The 22,277-nt window shown below is 36.9% G+C and overlaps 3 protein-coding genes across 3 annotated transcripts; 1 reads left to right on the top strand and 2 right to left on the bottom strand.

Annotated features, from left to right (window-relative positions):
* Positions 1–241: 241 nt before the first annotated feature.
* Positions 242–7,702, bottom strand: LOC137951412 (anaphase-promoting complex subunit 2). Its single transcript, XM_068798056.1, has 16 exons — positions 7,232–7,702; positions 6,905–6,994; positions 6,243–6,450; positions 5,379–5,665; positions 5,133–5,204; positions 4,750–4,994; positions 4,118–4,534; positions 3,830–4,031; positions 3,541–3,655; positions 3,332–3,414; positions 2,838–2,957; positions 2,558–2,646; positions 2,408–2,489; positions 2,052–2,243; positions 1,403–1,471; positions 242–566 (listed from the first exon to the last, which is right to left on the bottom strand). The coding sequence occupies exons 1-16, from the start codon at positions 7,616–7,618 to the stop codon at positions 441–443; spliced, it is 2,784 nt and encodes a 927-aa protein (XP_068654157.1). The 5' UTR covers positions 7,619–7,702; the 3' UTR covers positions 242–440.
* Positions 7,703–10,079: 2,377 nt separating this feature from the next.
* LOC137952080 (protein neprosin-like) lies at positions 10,080–12,156 on the bottom strand. Its single transcript, XM_068799151.1, has 8 exons — positions 12,071–12,156; positions 11,822–12,026; positions 11,621–11,707; positions 11,316–11,534; positions 11,058–11,228; positions 10,916–10,969; positions 10,684–10,830; positions 10,080–10,523 (listed from the first exon to the last, which is right to left on the bottom strand). The coding sequence occupies exons 1-8, from the start codon at positions 12,154–12,156 to the stop codon at positions 10,080–10,082; spliced, it is 1,413 nt and encodes a 470-aa protein (XP_068655252.1).
* Positions 12,157–13,165: 1,009 nt separating this feature from the next.
* LOC137952078 (protein neprosin-like) lies at positions 13,166–15,692 on the top strand. The gene is made up of 8 exons (XM_068799147.1): positions 13,166–13,230; positions 13,770–13,939; positions 14,036–14,122; positions 14,221–14,445; positions 14,522–14,689; positions 14,781–14,834; positions 15,077–15,217; positions 15,282–15,692. Exons 2-8 carry the CDS (start codon positions 13,778–13,780, stop codon positions 15,690–15,692), a joined length of 1,248 nt encoding a protein of 415 aa, XP_068655248.1. The 5' UTR covers positions 13,166–13,230; positions 13,770–13,777.
* The last annotated feature ends 6,585 nt before the right edge of the window (positions 15,693–22,277 follow it).

Genomic DNA, 22,277 nt, shown 5'->3' with positions numbered 1-22,277 from the left:
TGACAAGGCCAGAACTCTCAACAGCCCCAAAATCAATCCTATGAAATAGATATAGTGATCAATTGAGGCATAGATTTTTTGAAAATGAGACTGAGCATAGAATAGAAAGGAATGAGTACTTAATGATATAAATAGAAAGGCTATTCAGCTTAATCAACTCAATGCTATGGAAAGAACTGTGACTACTTCCATACCCCAAAGACCAAGAGCAAATCTTCACACAAACAGTTTATTTCCTCTCCGTGTTTGGTTGGATAATAGCAGTAGATCTGGAGCTTCTAAAAGACAAAACAAGAATAAGTCTCTTGCAATTCTGGAGAGCAGAAACAGATATTGAACATAAAATATGTAGATGAAATAAATGTTTTCCCACATTGACATGTTGCAAATTATTTACATCTTCTTTGTGCAGGACCAGAAAAGAAGAAAGGCATATTTTCTTAGTACTTCTTAAGAAAGTACATTCCATCTCTCAATTCCAACTTCTCTTCTGCTACAAGACCAGACAAGAAGCTTTGCAATTGATGTAGTGACTTATCATAAGGGGGTTCAGCTACACAGAACATCTGCAATGACAAAGTCGAAAGAATCATACCCATTTAATGAAAGTAACCTACAAAACCAGAACTTATAAACAAGTTTCCCCATGCCTTCTAAACAAGTTTTCTAATGGTGGTGTTTCCTACACAATGTATTCTCTACTTTTAGTGGAGGGTGGTGCTTCCAATACAATACATTCTCAACTTTTAGTGGAGAGTAAATTGATCAATCTTAATTGCATGTTCTAGAAAATGGTATGATCTTCAAGTTTCACACTGGTGGTGCCTTCTGTTTTATGCAATCTCTACTTTTAGTAAATTGACCAATCTTATTTGCATTACAAGCAAATGGTGAGGATAACTCATTTGTTGGTCACCAAGAGTAATGCACACCTCAGCTAAGTCCCACTTGATTAAAGGTCTGCATTACAATAGAGATTTAATGTAAGCATGTGCCTCTTGTGGTCAAACCAAGGATAAAGGGATCCCATAGTTTCCATGATAAAATTATGAATCATGACTTGGTTTATATACAATCCTGAAGTGTTGACAACATGGTATTTGTTTTTTTTTTGAAACGGTGATGACAACATGGTATTTGTTTTTTTTTTTGAAAAGGTGATGACAACATGGTATTTGTTACCAGTTGCAAAGCAGTAAAGCCTTGCATCAGCACCTCGCTTATGTCCAAAAATTCAACGATGATTGACATGATTGCTAAAGATAATAACAATATATTAGTTTTATTAGTATAATTATTATTAATAAAACTAGAAAAAAAGCCAATACACTGAACTAGAGAGTTACAAGGTCTATTCTGCATCCACAGAAAGTTGGTTGCATAGTATTAATAAACCAATTACCTTCAATGTATTGTGAATCCTATCCAATGCCATACTCCCAAAATTTGTAAGCATTCCCAAAATAAATTTCTGCACAAACCCGATGTTAGTGGTTCAACAACCGCTTATGTAAATTGTGTTGATCACATAGGGCTGAAGGTAATAAGATCTTATCAGAACAAAGAGTAAATTTGGCCTATGGTAATTTCAATTTATTACAATCCATAACATAAGCAAGATATAAGAAAAGGATTAACTACACTCGACCATCAGAAAATTTCTGATGTTACACACTCCCCTAAAAATCTGTGATGTAAGAACCACCCCTAGAATTTCAACAATAACATCATTTTCTGTTAACAAGACAAAAAATACAGTTACTTATTCTTGATTAAAAATATTATTTTCTAAAGAGAATGTGACCCACATCCTTCTTCCTCAGCACTTGTAGAGGAGGAGAAGAACTGGCTATCATTTCCCCACTTCTCTTTTCCCAACAGAAAGAAGCAGAATGCCGGAGGGCCACTCTCCCATCATTCCCCCTTCTGCCCAGAGACAATTTTTATAAAACAATTTTTATTGAAAGAAGAGTTAAAGATCGAACATTGTGATTTTTAACTTAAGAGCATGAGGATAATAAAATTTCACCAAGAGTATGAGTGTAATAAACCTCATATACAGTCATTTCTTTCCGCAATTGTTCTTCAACAGAAGCTACACATGTCTCCCCCTCTTCCTCTGCCACCAAGAGCTCTTCACAGGTACCACCATTGGCTGCATTCTTGTTCATTTCAGCCATTTCATCAACAATAGTGAAGATATGGTCATCAACCTCAGTTCCTAATGATTCCACAAGGATTCCCTATGCATAAATGTGAAAAAAGAAGAAATTTTAGGTAGTTTAATGTTTTTATCTCCATAAGGTCTCCCAAGATATACACTAGCAAGCAGTGTATTGCGGACAGTTGAATAGGACCACAACCATAACATCTACCACTTACTACACAAAAAAATTATTTCACATACTTTGCTGATCCAAAAGTTTATCCTTCGGTTTAATGTGTCCACAGGCACCCCAATCACAGAGGCAAGGTTCTTAGAAGTCCAGCTGCAATAGAGAGTATAGTTATCATAAAAAGAGATACTTGGGAAAATAAATTAGCATAGATAATTTACCTTGGTTGTTCCTGAAATTGCATGATGATTGCTGCATGCAACGGACTCACAGTAAACTCCATTGTCCGATCTTCAAATTCCAATTCCAACTGAAATAGAAGCACAATAGTAAGAACCATCAGTTTGATCTAAGCATCGTTTCCCTAAAAAAAAGCAATTTTTCGGTCAAACTAAATAGTGATTTATTCAACAACAAATGCCAGCCAGACTAAACCTTGCTTTGTAGTCATAACAAAGTTTAAGGCAAATGAAAAAAGCTTGAGCATCTGGAGCTTCTTACCTTGACAGTACCAAGATTTTTCATCCACAAGAGTTTTCGAGGTGTTTTGATTTCATGAAACCTCTTTGCATAGTCAGAAAGCAGTTGGTTGACAGAGTCAGGTATGTCAAGTGATTCTACCTGCCATTCCTTTTCAATGTCAACTATAGCACGTGAAATTTATTGTCTAAGAGATGTCCCCATAAGTTTTTATTTTATTTTTTATTTTTTGAAAACAGATGTCCCCATGATTATGGATTGAGAAGAAGCAGATGGCATGAGCATGATTAGACAACACAGAAATGCCTTTCAAAAAACTTCTTCAGGAATCTTGTAACCTTAAGGTGCATATACTTGACATCATAACACCAGATAGAAATAAGCTCTTTCAACATACTGCACCAACTAAAACTTGACATCCCAGGAAGTTAAATATATCTATCCATCTCTAAAATTCTGAAGCCAAAACTAAAATCCATCATAGAGATAGTGATGCTAAATATGGCAGTACATACCTGGATTGGTGGCCAAAAGTTTGAAGATATTATAGTAGCATCAAGAAGATCCAGTGACATCCCAGCACCTCCTTGATTGACACCTAAAGTAAAAAAGAATAAGAAGCTTTCAGGCCATTTTCTGAACTCATGGCAGCAAAAATTTGCTGCTTTTGTTGAACTAGGCATGGCTTTTTAAATGTGAGATACTAAATAAGGTGTCAGATAACCTCTCTGAGATGGATTTGACATGGTTGCCTTGATGTTGGTGTTTGTCCTCTTTGAATCAATGAGATCATTGAGCATAATTTCACACTTCTGCATGCTGCCCTCTCCAAAGTGAATCTGGAAATAATGACATTAAAATTTAAAGAAAAAATGAATTTATCAGACAGAAAGATAAAACAACAAGCTGGGGTGAACTGCTGATAGTGTTAATTAATAACAAAGTTATAGTGATTATCCAGACAGACGAATTGATAGTCACAATAAGGATATCCACTATTTCAGACCAGGCACCTTAAGCAGTTCCAAAGTTCGTATCTCCGTGTCAATGTCATACTCAGATTTATTCAACAGTTTTTCTGCCAGCATAACACGATACTCATTGACGAGCTGATCCTTTGAACCAATAATACTGACCATCATACCGAGTATATCAATCTTCCTTCTATTCCAACTACCTTTGTTAGGATCTGCTTCTACTGGGTCTGGCTCCCAGCTGAAAAAAAGTAAAAAACCTGAGATAGACACAGATTTACTTCCAAACATGGTACATGCTACCAGCCACTGGTGAATGATACGTACCGCTCTGCATTGATCCATGCCTGCTTGTCATCTGAGTTGAAATCATCATCACAATCAACATTCTCCTGATTTTCTGAATCTCTATTTAATTCTTCAAGAAGGCTATCCCCAGTGTTCCCTGGTCCATTAGAGTTTCCTCCAGCTCCATCAGTCAGCATAGTCACAATGCATTTTATAGTATCTTTCCTTCCACGTAGGTACTCCCTTATTGGTTCGCCGACTGCTTCAAGGAACACGCCTTTAGGGTCTACTGTTCTAAGTGCTTTTATGGTTGAGACATACTGGTGCAATATGTCATTGGTCGAGGCACCAGCTGTCAGCAGACGATATCTCAGGGCAGAAATAAAAGAATCCACAAGCTTGGAGTGTTGGCCAGTATATTCCAGACATTGCTTCAAATCTTCTATTGCAGGAGAGCTGCAAAGTTTGTTAGTAGCTGTTCACAACAACAAAAAAGTAGTTTTGCCACATCTAGATGCTAACAAGAAATAAAAATTCATTAAGTAAAAAACGTTCATAATGATGAGCAAGTGACTGGTAGCAGAAAATATTACCCGTTCTAAGGAACCTCTCAGACAAGAAAACCTTAATTCAACAGCCCAAGTGGCAAAGAGGTAAGTGTGGTGAATTACCTGTCAGGATAATCCACAATAATCTCAAATAGCTTGCTTATTCTTAAATCCTGCAACGTTTCATATGCAAAGTACTCGAGCCGCAGTTGCCATCTAATAAGACCTTCAGAACGAAAGTCAACTCCGGAGAAAAATGAAGGACATGAAGCTAATGGTGACTTCACACCAGATACAAAATTATCATCTACAGCAACTGCATCTCCTAGGAAGGCAAAAAGGGCATATAAGAACTGGAGAGGCACGGCCTGTGTACAAGAAAAATGGAATATATGGAGACCTCAGCTGAATTAATACATAACAAGTAAGAAGCCTGGCACAATAGAATTGTTATCCCAACCCAAGAAACCAATTCGAATTCCAAGACGATAATACTAAAATATTACCTGAATCCACTCTTTAATTGACTCCAGAACAGGAGTTCTGTAGTCATCACCAGCCAAATCATGAACTTGGTCCTTCAAAGAACATTATAACATTGTCAAGGTTTGTGACAAGGAAGAAATGTCCAATACACTAATGTAAATCATCTACTAGAAGTCTAATTCCAAGATTCAGCAGGCTTAACAAATGAAAAGGATCCAGCAAAGGTTAAAGATCAACAGGAGTTGCAATTTATAATTTCAAATCACCTTTAATAGATGAAATATTGCAGAAGCATAGGCATCTTCAGTCATAGAAGTAAATCCAAGACTTTGAAGATCACGAACAACCATGCCCATGTTTCTCACTAATTTATTCTTTTGAAAAATGTTTCTCTCTTCATAATTTTCGCCAACGTTTGCTCCTGTGCCTGAGAAGATCTCAATTCTTTGACCAGAATCACTGTTCCCTCCAAGATCATATCCATCTTCACATTCTTCACATATCATTCTACTTAACTGCCCTAACTTCCCCTTGAAATAAACACGGAGTATTCCTGAAGAGATATATTGAGAATGATAATAAGAATAGTCAATGATCAAACTCCTTACAAGCATCATTGCGACCAAAGCAATCAAGGTACTTTAAAAAACAACTTGAAAATTGTTGGGTATACAACTAAAGACCCACATTGACTAAAAGTGGGGAGGATCATGGATATATAAGTGTGGACACTATCTCTATTGGTATGAGGCCTTTTGGGGTAAAGCCCGAGAGCAAATCCATGAGGGTTTAAGCCCAAAGTGGACAATATCATACCAATGTGGAGAAAGGTAGTGTCCATAGTCCTTACAAAAATGCAAAAAAATCCAACTTAGTTCCATGAGAATAAGTAGAAATGTTTAGAAAGCCCATAATCGGGTTTTCCATATCTGTCTTGCTTGTCTAGGAATATCTACATATTTGCTAAAATGTTGTTGTGATTTACTGAAAGCTATATTCGTTTAGATTTAGAACAATATTAATAATGAGAAACGGTACTGATTCATGAAAGTTGAAGTAACTAGTTTTATCTAAGAGAAAGAAGTTCTGGAAAACATCCAACAACAAATTTGCAAAGGAAAGAGGCTTACCAGGGAAATGACTAGGGAGAGTTGTGAGAAGAACTGATGATACCATCAACTGGTACCTAGCAAGTAGAGTTCTTCCCACCTCTGACTTCTGGATTCCCTTCATTGCACCATTTTCATATGAATGCAAAGCATGGGCCAACATCATCACACACTTCTCCAGATACTTTTTGTCTGAGCATATTTCTTCTAATGCTTCAGATAGCACTGCCTGATACCAAAAAATCCATACTTAACATGCTTTAAAAAATTTCTTATTGTAATTTTTTTCCTATCTCGAATAATTTGCTATTTTAACTGATAAAAATTGAGGAATGCAAGTGTTTCATTGTAACAACACTTTTGAGCATTCCAGGAAAATCATGACCAGACGAATCTAACTATCATTTAGAGGAATCAAGAAGACTAAAGGAGTCAATTGATACCATATTGTCAGAAAACACAAGTTGAGAACAGTCTAATGTGTGCAAAAAAGCCAAGCAAAAATCCTCCAAGAAACTAAATAAAAAATAAACAAAAACCGTGTCAAATTTTTCGTGTTATAAAGATTTTTAACGAAAATAGCATGTTATATATATATATATATATATATTAAAAAAGGGTAACAAGTGCCTCTGAAATTTCTAAAGAAGGTAAATGACAAGTAATTTTTCTTGCTTCAATACATGTGTATCATCTGTTTCCAGCAATGCACCATCGCAATAAGCATCGAAATGCTGCCAAAACCTCAAGACGCCATCTCTCTTAAAAGTTTCCTGCAAAAGTATATAATGCAGATTCCTGAGGCAGAACGAGCGAATATTGTAATTATAAAATGAAAAAAATGTTGCACACAAATCACTGTCATAAAAATAGTCGCAAGCAGCACATTCCTGTAGCTCATCTTGCAGTAGCATCTCAGAAACACAATAAAAATAAAAATAAAACATATGCTTGTTCTCACTAATTAGAATACAGTATATAATAAAAGAAAAAAAATCGTGATTTAATACCTCTAAGGACAGAAGAAAATGATCCTGGACAAGAGAGTCCAAGCCGTATCTGCAAAGGTCTCTTACGAAAGAAACAAAGTCAGATTCGACAGGCAGAATGTTTTGGCCTTTGAGGAGCTGATCGGTACAGCGGCAGAATCCGCTCCAGCTGTCCAAAATCTCGTTGACAGAGTGGTCGCCCAAGGAATCGAGAATCCCTAGATTTTCCATGGCGGCTTGGAGCTTAGGCGAATGTAAAGGGAGCCTAATTGTGTTGCTGGAGGAGAAGTGAACCTGAATGTGGCAGGGGCTTCGGGATGACGGACCAATCAGTTCAAAATGGCGTCTGTCGACAACTCCGGTTAGTGTATCTTTGCACCATTTCCGCTCTTCTCTCAAAGGTATCATTCATCTTTTGATTCCACTCGATGCACTCCTTTGCTCGGGTCGGCGTTGTCCCGGTGAGGTTGGAAAATGGGATGTGAAATTTGTACAAAGAAACAGAAGAAGCGGGAGTGAGGTCTTACCGTCTTGGCGCTCCAATATCAGATACATACAAGTATTTAGGGGGGTTTAGTGTATTTTGAAAGTGCCTGAAAGTGTATTTTATTGAGGAAGGGATCCCATCAATAAAATCAAGGGAAATATTTTCCTAAACTTATTTAGCCATACCCGTGGGGATGTATACCTATAATGCCCCTCTCTCATATTAAAATGATATTTGGTTTAATAAACAAAAAAACATAATTAATTAACTTTAGTCAGGGTATTTAAGGGAAAAAAACTTTTCACACATATGTTTATACCTTCTTATTTAAAATAAAGACTATGAAGAATAAAAAAGTTCAATTTAGGGCATTTAAGAAAGAAAAAATTGGGCTTTAAAGCCCTTATTTATCAAATTTTATAATTTTTACAGGTTAATAATTTTTATGGGGCAGGGGCAGTGATGGGGTGGAATAGTAGGGGAATAGGGTGGGGACAAGGTTGGTTTCCCAATCCCATTCTAGTTTTTTTTTTGGGGATGGGGATCGGTTTTGGGAAACTTGTCCCTGACCCGACTTGTGCCCACCCTTAATCAAAAGGCTTAATTGTGCTTTAATTAGATAAGAAAGCAACCCTTGTATTTTTAAACCAACCAAGACTTGTATAAACTAATTGGTAGCTACTGAAAATCCCTTAATTGGATCTAGGTGTTTGTCCTAGTAGCTGTTGACCATATGTCCCAAGTGTTAGGCAAGTGTTGTAAGTAAATCCTTTCTAGGTTCTTGTTTTAGATGTTGTTTGGATGATTTTAGTGGATACTTTAACTATAGGGCAAAAGATTCCTAGGAGTGAATTAACCATATGAAATATTGATTGTGAACCATTATAAAAGTCTGAGGTGGAATGGTTGTAAACTAGCCTTAAAAATTTGTTAAACCTATATAGAAGAAGATAAAAAGAAGAAGAAAAAAAAAAGAGAAATAGAAAGTGGTGCCACTACAAAATGGGAAGTGGCACCACCTCGAAGAAAGAAGAGGATGCGGGAAATGAGGGCAAAAATGGAAAATGGGGCATGAGAGCTACCAGGAGAAAATGCCCCCTAAATCTTACTAGATTAGATTTATCTTTAATGATGTAAACTTTCAATTCTTAGAATCTCTCTTACATTGATGTAATCCTTTCAATTTCTTAGAATTTCTCCTTGAATTACGTAATTCTAGTTGATTAAAGAGTTTTCCAAATAATGCTATATACAAGGGTGGTGGCTAAAGAAAGAAATTAATCAAACCTTTTCAAAATCTTTCTTTTCCCTCAAATTCGTACCTAGCACCTCTCCCCTCTTTTATCCTATATTTTTTCTCTCATTTCCTTCTATATCTTTTTCTATCTTCCTCTATTTTACATCTTTTTTTCTTCCTTTCTCTCTTATTCCAAACCTCTTAACCTCCCTCTTTCAACTCTTCCTTTCATTTTTAGAAAAGATAAGGACCTCTCAAAGTAAGGTTCTTATCAGGGTGGACCCGTAACTTGTAGAAGAATTTTGAACCACCTAAATATCTTATGTGTACTTTGTAAGTAATTGCTTTTGCATATACTGTAATATTAGCCTTACACTTTGAATTAATTAAAAGGATGAATATACACACAGAGGAATTAAGATAAAAAGAGTAAAAATTAATAAACCTATTCAACCTCTTCCTCTAGTTTTTGGTTCAGGAAATTGGCAAAAACTGACCACAGTGCATATGGCTTTGAGCCCAAGCTATGGACAGGGAGAAACTAGAAGTTATGCCCGAAGCAGCTAGAGGCCACAATATATGTTTCCTTCATCTGAGTTATCAAACATTCAAGTGTGAATTTAAATTTGAGAGATCGTGTTCTAGGCAACAAAGTTGGTCGCTCTAATCACATGGAGAAGATTAATGGGACCAATTTACACGAAGAGATGGTCCCATTTATCCTCTAGATATGATTGGAGGAGACTATCCGGTTGCTAGAACAAGGGAATGAGATGGATTCCCCAAATATGCAAAGCTTCCGTTGATGTTGTTCCGTTCGTCGTAAACCCAAAGGCAGAAAATAAAATGGGATAGAACACGAATCAACTTGACAACCCACAAATCCTTATTCAAAGTAAAGCTTTATAGACGACATGGAATCGGGCAGACAGAACACGAATTACATATTACGATGGAGCCTTACGCCCTACTATATGGACAGAGGCACATCACGCATAAACTGCACTTACATGTCCTACACTCAGGTAGGAAGTGCCCTATACGTGAATGGGTTTTATTGACAACAATATTCACATAGCCAAGAGAAACTTAAAAAGGCATTTGATGCAGCCAATGCCTGTTAGATACACAACGCCTGTCTAGGCTCATTCACTAGCATCCTCCACGCAGGTGGTGGTCCTTGGCTTCTCCGATGTAACAGCCCGTGCACAACGTCCACCAGGTCCTCCAAAGAAGAAATACCTACCAAACTGTGCTGAGCCTGTGCCCTTGTCTTCAATTTTGTAGCATTTGGGCCGAGTTTGTAATTTTGCTATATTGTTAGGCGCGTTCCGCAGTGTCAAATTCCTGTCTATGTACTTAATTTGCTTAAAGTAAGCAGCTTTCCTGAAGCCTTCAGCTGGGAAACGGCCACTTCCCATTGGTGGGTAAGTTCCAGTGGTATCGCCAACAACCTCGCCTCCCCAATCAATCCTATTTGAAAATCTTACTAAAGCCTTGAAGAGAGAACCTGGCCAGTAACCGACATTAATGAAGGTACTACTTTGGGTTTCATGGTATCCAAGCCACCAACGTTTAGTTCCTTCATCCTGAAAAAAAATAAAAATAAATAAATTCACTGTTAGCTAGCATCAAGAACAGAAAAGTTACTTCCTTCATCCAAGAGATTTCAGACATTTCATTGATTAGTTAAGAGTGAGTTGTAGCTGAAGAATGAGCATAGTTATGTAGTGTTGTAGTTAAATGTACCCAGAATACACGTAGTGATATGTCCTCTTGGGTGCCACCAGACTTGGAGATTTTCGGTAGTCTCATGCCGGGTGTTATTGTTCTTGAGACTTGTACAAAACCAGCACATTTTAGATTGTAACATCCAGTTTTTTTGTAATTATCCGCCTGAGAATCGCAAGATTATCATATCAGCTCTGGTTATGAATAAGAATTTAAGTAGCCAGGACAAGAAGATGTAGTAAAAACTCACCGTCCAATACACAAACAGGTGGGTTGCTGAGTCGCCGTATAAACCTGGATACACCTGATCAGAATCCCAAAAAAATTAGCTCATTTTGGTTTAAAATCTAGGCTCATTTTGGTTTACAGTGGTTTGTAAAAGAGCCACTTACATTCCATCCAGCCTCTATAGTGTTGAGGTTTTGCCCTTGCCCATTTACAACCCATAACTGGGCAAGACTGAATGTTTCACCCCGCTTCACCGGAGGATTCCAAACGTTGATTGAAACTTGTGTTCCTTTGTAAGAGCCTCCTGCTTGTGTAGTCAGACTTGCTGTAGCATACTGAACAATAAAAGCCATACTCAATTGTTTGGATAATTATATGCTGTGTGTCAAATCTCGACCTTGTTCTTAACATGGTTTATATACCTGATGATCGGCAACTTTGAGCTGATCGGGGCTGTAACCACTTCGACCATACTTGTTCATGAGATTTGAGACAGAACCAGCTTTTAACAGTTCTTCCATTTGCATCCTTATAATGGGAACTGTACCTACTGGACAACCTCCGTCCGGGAGTCCAGTCTTCATCGTGATATAGCTCGAAGGTTCAATATTTATCCCATCTGGAACCGAAGCAGGTTCCATCTGTTCAGAAAATGTTTTCGATCAGTAGGAGAAGAAAGAAAGTCTATTAAACAGAGAGAAAGATGAAGAAAGAATAAAATCCTCACCTGTATTATATGGTCTCTGAGTGCTGGATGATCTAAGGCTGGTTGCTTGTATATATCAACGCAATCAAAGATATCCCCATCTTCAGTCTATGTCAGTAGAATCAGAATTCGTTACTTTGATAATAATTACAGAATACTACTGAGCTCTTAACAGTAAAGAAGCAGAATATTAATTGCATTTACGTGAGGAAAAAAGTTCACCTCGATAGTTGTCACAGCAGGCCTGTTTATATACTCGAGATAATTATTCATTTCCACATAGTCTTCGTATGATATTTCACTGGCCTTGCAAAAGACGGCGAGGCAAATCGCAATCCATACACTCAAGGCTACATGGAGTCTGCTACCCACAGGACCAGCCATGGAGGTTCGACCAACTTGTCTCTTGTTCCTGAAACTATCAGCACTGTTAAAGAAAAATCCAATCGCAAACAATGTAGAAGGACAGACCTGCATATATCCCTACACTTACCCGACGAGATAACTAGAACAAGGTCCCGGATACCTCTGATACCTCTTCTGGTCACATTCTCCATCTATTTATAGGAGCAAGAAGCAGGTTTCTTGCTCTTTCACTGGAGAGTGTATACTAAATTTTATCATGAATGACGAGTGTACCGCATATTCTATTATTGTGCGACCATGTCAGAGAGGTAAAACTACAAGTAACACTCCGGTGCTGACTCTTCGATTTAGTTTAATGTAAATATATCTTATAGAATCTCAATACCTCGTATACATTTCGGTGGGTTTAAATGATTGGATCTCTTCATTTTCTGGTCGATCATGAAACGTTAAAATAGAGCAATGAAGGCTCATTCAAACAACAGTTACCGTGCACGTCATCTGAATCACCAGTGTGGGATAAGTTTGTTCGACTTCCAAGAAGTAAACCTAAACTATTGGGTTTCAGAGTGGAAGCTAAACTTAAATCAATTCCTTGTCTTATGCGACAACGAAGACTTCTTCAAACTAAGAGGCCACCCTGAGGGCCTTCAGTACTTACGGACGTTTGTCTCTTCTTTACTCGAGGACACTTAAATCTTCTACAAAGTGTTTTTTTATGGTGGATTTCGGCCTCCATGTTTCTGTAATTGGAGGCTGTTATCCCGGAGAAGCTTTAATTCTTGAATGGCTGAAGATGAAATCTCCTAATCTATGATGTCAAATTCTTCTATTTTTATTATTTGACCTGGAATTTGTTCTATTTTTATTCGATTAATGTATTTAGTCTTATATTATTTCTTACCCCTAAGTCTTATTCATGATATCTATCAACATTAAATTCTAATTTTTAAACAGACTTTATTCAAGACCCACTGGATGGGTATAGTTGTTTGTCTCATACGAATACCTGCTTCTTTGGATTTTTCACCTGTGGGTTGCGACGTGTTGGTAGATTCCTCGCAAGAAAGTTCGCTGTTTGACGATTGTAAGTTTACGAGGAATTTTGGACATTTGGAGCTGTTTTTTCCTTTATATATACCCTCTTCGAATTGAGAAAGAAAGAAAAAAAGAAAGAAAAAAGAAACCAAGAAGAAGCGAGGGTACTGGATCGAGAGGAAGAACCATCATCGTCACTGGTAAAAAACCTGCAAGCCTATAAAGTGGTAGAATCATTTTCTCTTTTCCTTCTTTTCAGTTTATTTTAATTTATTTTCTTTCTAAGACGAAAGTTTATAATATCTCTCTTGTTTTTAAATCATCAAACGCAATATATATATTGTGGTTGATTTTTGTTATTTTCCCAAATCAAAAACATTAAACTTAATCTTAATGCAAATCTTCTCTTGCAATGTTTGCCATTAATGCACAGTCAGAAAGCTTTTCGTAGTTCATAGTAAGGTATTTTCATGGCAGGATCCACCTTCCGTCATGGTCCTGTAATTTGCCAAGTTGAATCGTGAAGCGGGTAAGTCAGCTCAGTTTTGAGAAGGCAATTTGGATTGGGAATGAGAACTCACTTTGAATCGGCTTAACTAGGCCAGAGTTTGTTAAGAACATGGGCTAAACTTAGACAACATAAGTCTGACTCAGTGTTCCAAACCCGATTGAATTTTCAAGGTTTGATCGGTTGAATCATTAATAAATAGAAATATCTTGGATTTATTATTTAGGAAAGAGTTTAGCATATGTTTGATGATTTCAGGGAAGGCTATGGCTACTTTAATGCGGACCGTCTTCTACGTATCAATGTTCATCTGGGTTCTGGTTTTCCACCTCGTCCACTGCCAGGACATGAGTCCATCGGCAGAAGAATATGCAGAGATGGAGAAATACCTGGCCACTATGAATAAACCTGCAGTCAAGACGTTCATGGTGAAATTCCTATTCATAGTAGCTGTCTTCCTTCACTTCTCAGAGTCTCAACACATATCACAAAACTAATTCTGGACAAAATTGCTTTGGAAATAGACCGAACATGGTGATATTTTCGATTGTGTTGACATAAACAAGCAACCAGCTTTTGATAATCCTTTGCTCAAAGATCACAAAATACAGGTCCGCGTTTCTTCATCTCTTCCATTTATGTATTGATTCCTTCTGCAACTGTAAGTTTGCCCTTAAATACCGTACACATTGTTTTGGTTGTGATACAGTTGCGACCTTCTTCACTGCCGGTAGGGATGCAGAACAAATCATCTTCATCCTCATTCATCGCCATGAAGATAGGATTGCCAGAAGAAGGCTGCCCACCGGGAACTGTTCCTATAAGAAGGATCCGAATGGAGGAACTGTTACGAGCTGGTTCTGTTGCAAATCACAGGAGCAAGTATGGACGAGCTGCTCACGAGCCTCTGTCTAACGAGGGATTCGTTCATCAGGCAAGTCTCCCTGAAACAAACCGAGAAGTGATCATCAGAACTGAAGTGATTTTATGTTCGTTTTGTAAACATCCAGCATGCTGTGCTGAGGCTAGATGGTGGGGGTCCCTACTACGGAACAGCAGTAGGACTCAATCTATGGAATCCAAACATTAATACCGCCAATGGTGAAATATTCAGCCTGGCTCAGTTCTGGATTGTGAACGACTCAAGTGACACAAACACTATAGAAGGTGGATGGCATGTATGGTTCAATTTTAAACGATAATACTTTTAGCTACTTCTTGGTTCTATTATTTAAACTTACCATTTTATGCGGCTGATTTCATTTCCAGGTACGTCCGGAAATGTATGGCAATGATGCAACTCACCTATTTATTTACTGGACTGTAAGCATCAACCCTCTTCCTTGAACACTTATGAATTGTTTCTTATAATCTGATAGAGATAAAAATAAAGCTGATAGAATTTGAGATTGTTTCAAATTGTAACTCTGAAGTAATATAAACTCCTCTTAGTGATAATGCTTGTCATGTAAAATCTTATCTCTTTATAACCTATAAGCATCGGAAAATTATTCATTTTCTTCTTCTATGTAATCATCAAATAACCCCTAATCAATTATTGGCAGGCAAATGGTTATAGAACAGGATGCCACAATTTAGAGTGCGGCTTTGTGCAAGTGGATCAGAGGATCATGCCTGGCCTCAGTTTTCCTCAAATCTCTTCGTATGAAGGGATCCAACCTGGAGTAGTTCTCACTGTAATAAGGGTACGGCTACTTAGTAGATTATTTGATCATTAGAGTTTTGAGCTTATTCTGCTCTTTATTTCAGGACACAGATGGAAACTGGTGGTTGGGATTTGAAGAAGCGTACACCAGCAGTTTCGTCTGGGTTGGTTATTGGCCGGCGAGCATCTTCAATTCTCTAAATTATGGAGCAAACAGCCTTCACTGGGGAGGAGAAGTGTGTGGCCACACTTACCCAGGTGCAACTCTTCCTCCCATGGGGAGTGGTCAATGGGCATACAGCGACTATGGATGGGCTGCTTTTGCAAATAGAATTAAGATTGTAGGCAGCAACAATGAACTAGTGGACGCACCAGACCAGTTGGCCACACAAGAAACTCAGCCGAATTGCTACACAGTTGTGGATAAAGGAAATGACATTGGGAATTTCGGCAGATACTTCTACTTTGGAGGACCTGGTGGCTACTGCACCAACACCTATAGTGCTCTTGAATAAACGCTCACTTGTGACAATAATAAGTAAATCAATAATAAGTGACTTTCAGTTATATCTTTTATAAGTTCCTCGTATTCATATGGGGATGAGGAAGCAGTTTTAGAAAAAGGAAAAACCGAAAGTAGTTTTAAAATTCAGACAAACTTCATTTTCTTGATCAACGCTGGCCGGTAAGAAATGAAAAAAATACAGCAACAAGATTGAAGACTTATTTTCAATCCCCAGTTACCGTTCACGACTTCTGAATCACTGACGGTAGATAAGTTTTGTTGATCTTTCAGAGAAGTTGCTACTTTCTTTAACATCAAACTAAGCATTGGAATGAACTAAAAAGTTCTTCTCTCGTTATCTTTGGAAATTTTTTACATTACTAACCATTTATTCAAGCAGAGCTTTCGTTTTACATATTACACACAGAAAAGAGCACGCATTACATATCGTGATGGAGATTACAGCCAACCATGGGCTCCAAGCACGCAGTGAACTTATGGTCACTCGCTGGCATCTTCCATGCAGGTGAAGGGCTTCGGGTTGCAGGTGCAGTGACCACCAAGTCCTCCAAACAAGAAGTACCTACCAAATGCAGGGGAGATTGTCCCCGTATCTCGGATTATAAAGCAGGAGGGACAAGTCTCCTTTAGTTTAACAACACCAGACACATCCCTCACATACAAAATATTTTTCAGGTAAGTAGCTTTTCCATATCCTTCAGATGGGAAACTCCCACTTCCCATTTGAGGATATGTCCGAGTTGAATCACTAACAACCACACCTCCCCAATCTAACCTGTTTGAAGATCCAACTAAAGACTTGAAGAGGGAGCCTGGCCAATACACCACCCTTCACCTCAGGCTTCCATACATTGATTGTGGATTCTATTCCACGGTATAACCCTCCTGACAGACTTGCTATAACATACTGAATAGTAATTAGAAGAGAAACAGATAATCAGTTGTTAGGAGAATTATAATTTTAATAGTAATTATTGAGGGAGTGGTTTCCCTGGATGTAGGCTGTAGTGGACGGTTGTAACTGCCAACAGTTACAATCTCTCTTATTTTGATGGAAAAAAGAGGAGTTTAAGGTTACGGGATCTGGTCTAGTAGAGGGCCTGTGTGTTTCCATCAACAAACCTCTGAATAGAAAATTATAATCTTAATATGATATACCTCATCCACTTCTTCTTAATTAGCATGGTATACCTGATGATCAGTGGCTTTCAATAGATGAAGACGGCTACCGACCGCTCTTTCCATACTTATTCATAAGATTGGAGATAGAACCAACTTTTAACAGTTCCTCTATTTGCAATCTTCTAATTGGAACTGTTCCTATGGGGCAGCCTCCATCTACGACTCCAGTCTTCATTGAGCTGTTATTTGAAGCTTTGCCATTTATCCAATCTGGGAAGGAAGCAGGTTCCATCTGTTTAAACAACTTACAATAAGTAGGACAACTAGGAAAAAAAAGAACAAGGGGTGGAAGTACTCACTTGTATTTTGTGGTTTCCGAGTGATGGATGATCAAAAGCTGGTTGGTTGTTTATGTCAATGCAATCAAAGAAATCCACTTCTTCAGTCTATTTCAAAAGGAACGGAATTCATCATTTTCATCAATATCATATGTTTTTCAACCCTTCTATTGTAATTTTTTTTTAAATTATTAATGTGAAGTTAGGTCCAAGGTCTATCCCAAAATAATTAACCAAGTTAGGTAGCCTATTTTTTTAACTTTTTTTATGGTTCCTATACGTGTATAGTTTGGGTAGAGGCCAAGTATAAGCACCTGCTCAGATAACATATTAAGGTGGGTTTAACACTCGTCACAAAATGACTGACTAAGTTCAGAAACCTCTTTTACAGTTAACTAATTCAAGATCTTTGTTTAGTAGACTATTACAAAACCTCAGACAAGTTTTGAAATGCAAAAAGAAGACTGTAATGGTCTTTCCCTATCACCAGTTACCGTGCACGTCTATTCAATCACCCAGTGCAGGATATTGGAGACTTGACAGAAGTAAAAGAGAAACTAATAAGCTTCATAGGTTCATCCAAGCCCAAGTTCTCGTTAAGTATAATATTCATAAGCTTTCTTCAATGGCTTCGGTCAATCTAATAATAACATGGTTCCTTCTGTGATCAAGGAACCTTCTTTAAAATTCTCTGTATCGAGTATGGACAAAAATCCAGTTTTGGTTCTAGCTGACTGGGTTACTTCTCTCCTCAGAAAGTACCTTTTTGGCTGCACAAAGGTCAATCTTCGTTTTGCTTCTAGAAAGCTTTGGTAATATTCGTGTTACGTATCACAAAGTTAAAATACATCAACTGGAATTAAGGCTTATTCAATCACCAGAACGAGTGTTGGATACGTTCATTTAACTCTGAAAATTAAAAGTCCAAAGAGTAAAAAAATGCCTGATAACCTCAAGCTGCTGTGAGTAATCGAGTAACCTCATCACAGACTCACGTAATCAAGAAACCGTGTTAAATACTATGACAACCCGGATTTTAAAATTTTATATACGGCAACAGCTTCAATTTGCTTAGATTAAAAATCCCAAATGGTTTGCTAAGAGTGATCGGAAGATCCTTCTTGATTCGTTCAACTCTCCTGCTCTTTCTTGGACGAGATCACTTGTCAACCTTATCATCAGAAGCACAAATTACAAACTACAAATTACATCCCAGATTGCCCTGAACGATGCATTCACTATAACCTTTGCCAGAGTTGTGATTGTAGTTCAAGTAATAGCAATGACCTTGGGTGCTTCTAGGGCTGCAAATGGGTCTCGTTGTGTTGGAGAATCATAAGATCCACAAGCAAACTATTGCAGGCAGGTCTTAAAAATTTGATCCTAAAATTATTGCGGATCAGATTGGGTTGGGTTAATTAACAATTTTATTCACCCATGGATCTTGTAGATTGGTTCCGGTAACGTTGAAATCCACATGCGAACCATTGTTATGAGGATGGAATCAGATGTAGATTGGAGCAGATCATATTGCGTATTAGAATATTTTTTAACTTAAATTTTCAACTTAGCTGTAATAGACAAGCATACTAAAACTCTAAATCTAAAATATTAGTTTGACAAACATACTTAAACTCTAAATCTGAAATATTAGTTTCTAATGTGCATTTAAATAACAGGGGAGATTGAAGAAGAATATGTATGATATAATCATATATAAATATGATGTAGAAGAAAAAATATAATATTATGATATAAACCTAATCACCTCAACTAGTTCATTGACTATAAGTAAATTTCATTAATTACAACAAAGTCATTGAATTGACAAATATAAAAAATAGTTAAAGACATTTTTAAATACAAGTATCCATGAGAGAACAACAAGTACATTTATAAAACTTTAATAAATTCATAGTTTTAGAAAACATAAGAAAAAATTCATTACATGCTCTAACAACTCTTCTTTTCATCATCAATAAGAGTGTGGGCAAAAGGAGACTATTCCATGCATATGTTCAGACATCCATCATCCACTTTAACATTGTGTCAGACATAAATTTCTTCCCAGTTTCAGTTCATTTTTAAAAACTTGTGTTAGTTGTCGAATGACAAACCAAACTCAATTGTCTTTTGATCGTGTTGTACATAACGTTTCTAAGACTCGTGAATTAGTACATTCTAATTTATGGGGACCATCATATTTGATTTTAAAATTTGGTTACAAATTTTATATTATCTTTGTAGATGATTATACTAGATTTAGTTAGATGTATCCTCTTAAGGCTAAAAGTGAAGCATTTAGTTTGTTTATTAAAATTAAAAATATGATAGAAAATTAATTTTCTATCATATTTTTAAAGTACTTCATTCAGATGGAGGAAGTGAGTAGATACAATTTTTTTAAAAACAATTTTTAGCTCATTATGGTATTCTTTATCATCTTTCTTGTTCATACACTCAAGAGTAAAATGGAATACCAGAAAGAAAGCATAGACATATAGTTGAAACAGGATTAGCCATGCTATATGAAAGCAATGTTTCCACTAGTTTTTGAGGTGAAACCTTTTAAACTGTAATTTATTTGATTAATCGACTTCCTATTGCTCAACTACAAGGTAAAACTCGTTACTCTTTATTCTTTAATACCCCCTACATCTACCCTCGTATTCGTACTTTTGGATGTTTATGCTTTCCTTTTCTACGACCTTATATTAAAAACAAATTTGAACCCCGTTCTCTACCTTGTGTATTTCTTGGGTTTCATGATTCTTATAAAGGGTACCAATGCTATTGTCCATCTCTCTACAATTTTTTTATCACTTGCTATGTTATTTTTTGTTGGGTATACGACCAAAGTCCCACATTGACTAGAAGTGGGGAAGATCATGGATATATAAGTGTGGACACTATCTCTATTGGTATGAGGCCTTTAGCCTAAGAGCAAACCCATGAGGGCTTAGGCCCAAAGTAAACAATATCATACCAATGTAGAGATAGGTAATATTCATAGTCCTAACAAATGGTATCAGGTGGAAAAATCCGGGTTGGTAGAGAGTGGACGGATGGATGATTATTTTAGGGGAGGCTCGGTGGTCCTTTGTTCGAGGGGAGGATTGTTGGGTATACGACAAAAGTCCCACATTGACTAGAAGTGGGGAAGATCATGGATATATAAGTGTGGACACTATCTCTATTGGTGTGAGGCCTTTTGGGGGTAAAGCCCAAGAGCAAACCCATGAGAGCTTAGGCCCAAAGTGGACAATATCATAGTGGGGAAGATCATGGATATATAAGTGTGGACACTATCTCTATTGGTGTGAGGCCTTTTGGGGGTAAAGCCCAAGAGAAAACCCATGAGAGCTTAGGCCCAAAGTGGACAATATCATACTAATGTGGAGGTAGGTAGTGTCTATAGTCCTAATTTTTTTTGACAAATTATGCTTTCCATATACCACACCAAATAAATTCAAATTTTGTAACCCTTTAGATCTTATTATTTGTGATTTTATCAAATCATTAGATAACACACAACCAACTACCATTAGTTATTCCTCCTCAAGTTCTCATGACATCTTTGTTCTTAATCCTTCACTCTTGTCACAAAATACAATTTTTACCAAATACAAGTTCCCTACCTAGTCTCATCATCACAAACTTCACCACCTTCTTGTTGTATATAAATTGTTTTTCCTTGTTTACCCACCTTCGTTGTCTCATTCTTTACCTACACCTATCAAACCTAATCATCATCTTATGGTGACTAGAGCAAAGAGTAAGGCAACTACCTCTTCTCTTCAAGCTAATATAGTCACATATAATTTAAGCCTACGTCATACAAACTTGCTCTTACACTTCCATAAATGGCATGATGCCATGAAGAAAAAGTACAATGTGTTTCTATGATATAACACCTAGGAATTCATTCCTAAACGCCCTAATATGCATGTTGTCGGATCGCAGTGGAATTTTCAAACCTAATATAACATAGATGGTATTGTCCACAAATACAAAGCTTGTCTTTTAGCTCAAGGACATCGTCAAATTTTAGGAGTTGACTATGATCAAAATTTTAGTTCTATTGTCCGTCATCAAACAATTCGTGTAGCACTTACCCTACCCCTATACTATAATTGGTTATTACTTCAATTTGATGTTAATAACACTTTTCTTAGTGGATCTCTTCTCAAGGAAGTGTATATGCGTCAACCTCTTTGTTTTGAAAGTTCCAAGTTTCTAAACCATATATGTAGGCAAAAACAAATCTATCTATGGTCTCAAACAAGCACCTTGAGAGCTTGGTATGCTCGATTTAGTGATTTTTTACTTCATTTTGGTTTTCAAAATACTAAAGAAGATCCCTCATTGTTATGATATTGTTCTTCATCTAATCATTTACACCTCCTTTTTTATGGCATGTTTGTTTAGCATAAGCTACTTATTCTCTTTTGATGTATGGGTCCGTTCAAACAATCTTTTGTCACTTGAACAGATATGCTATCATAAATTTATTTTAAGGTAGTTTCAAACTGCACAATATATTTAATACAAATCATTCATAACTTGAGTGTTTGTTATCATAAAAATTATTTGCATGAGGATAGTGAGATCAACAAAAGTTTCTCTTCAGAGTTAAATAATTATTGACTGAAAACATTGATTTCCCGTCTTCTTATTTTCTTAAACAAGAAAAAAAAAAAAACACAAAATCACGAGTTTCACATTTAACAAATCTTGTACCAAAGCAGGTGTATGTGTATGGACTTTCACCCAAAGTTGTATATGTATACCAATGATAAAGTGAACCTGGGAAGAGTAGGGAGGGAAGGGGGAAATAGCCCCTCATAAATTCAGGATTAGAAAAATCTTGCGCTTATTAATTGGGAATAAAACTGTTAACTTTGCAAATCCTTTTGGTATAAATCTGAACGTAACTTTAGTACATACCCTAGTGGTAGCATCTGGTTTATAAGCAATACAAGTACAATCTCACAAGTTTTAATAAACTATATTTACACAGATTTAGGTCTTCAGTTTTTTATCTCTGAAAAAACACTTCAGCTAGCATCACATCAAGTAGAACTCCTCGTAAGTCTTCGTCCGCTTCATCTTTA

The sequence above is a fragment of the Aristolochia californica genome, unplaced genomic scaffold, assembly GCF_029961685.1.
Source record: "Aristolochia californica isolate CCGP_79_NKW_82.1479 unplaced genomic scaffold, dmAriCali1.0.hap1 SCAF_15, whole genome shotgun sequence".
Taxonomy (NCBI): Eukaryota; Viridiplantae; Streptophyta; class Magnoliopsida; order Piperales; family Aristolochiaceae; genus Aristolochia; species Aristolochia californica.
This window is presented reverse-complemented; position numbering and strand designations above follow the sequence as displayed.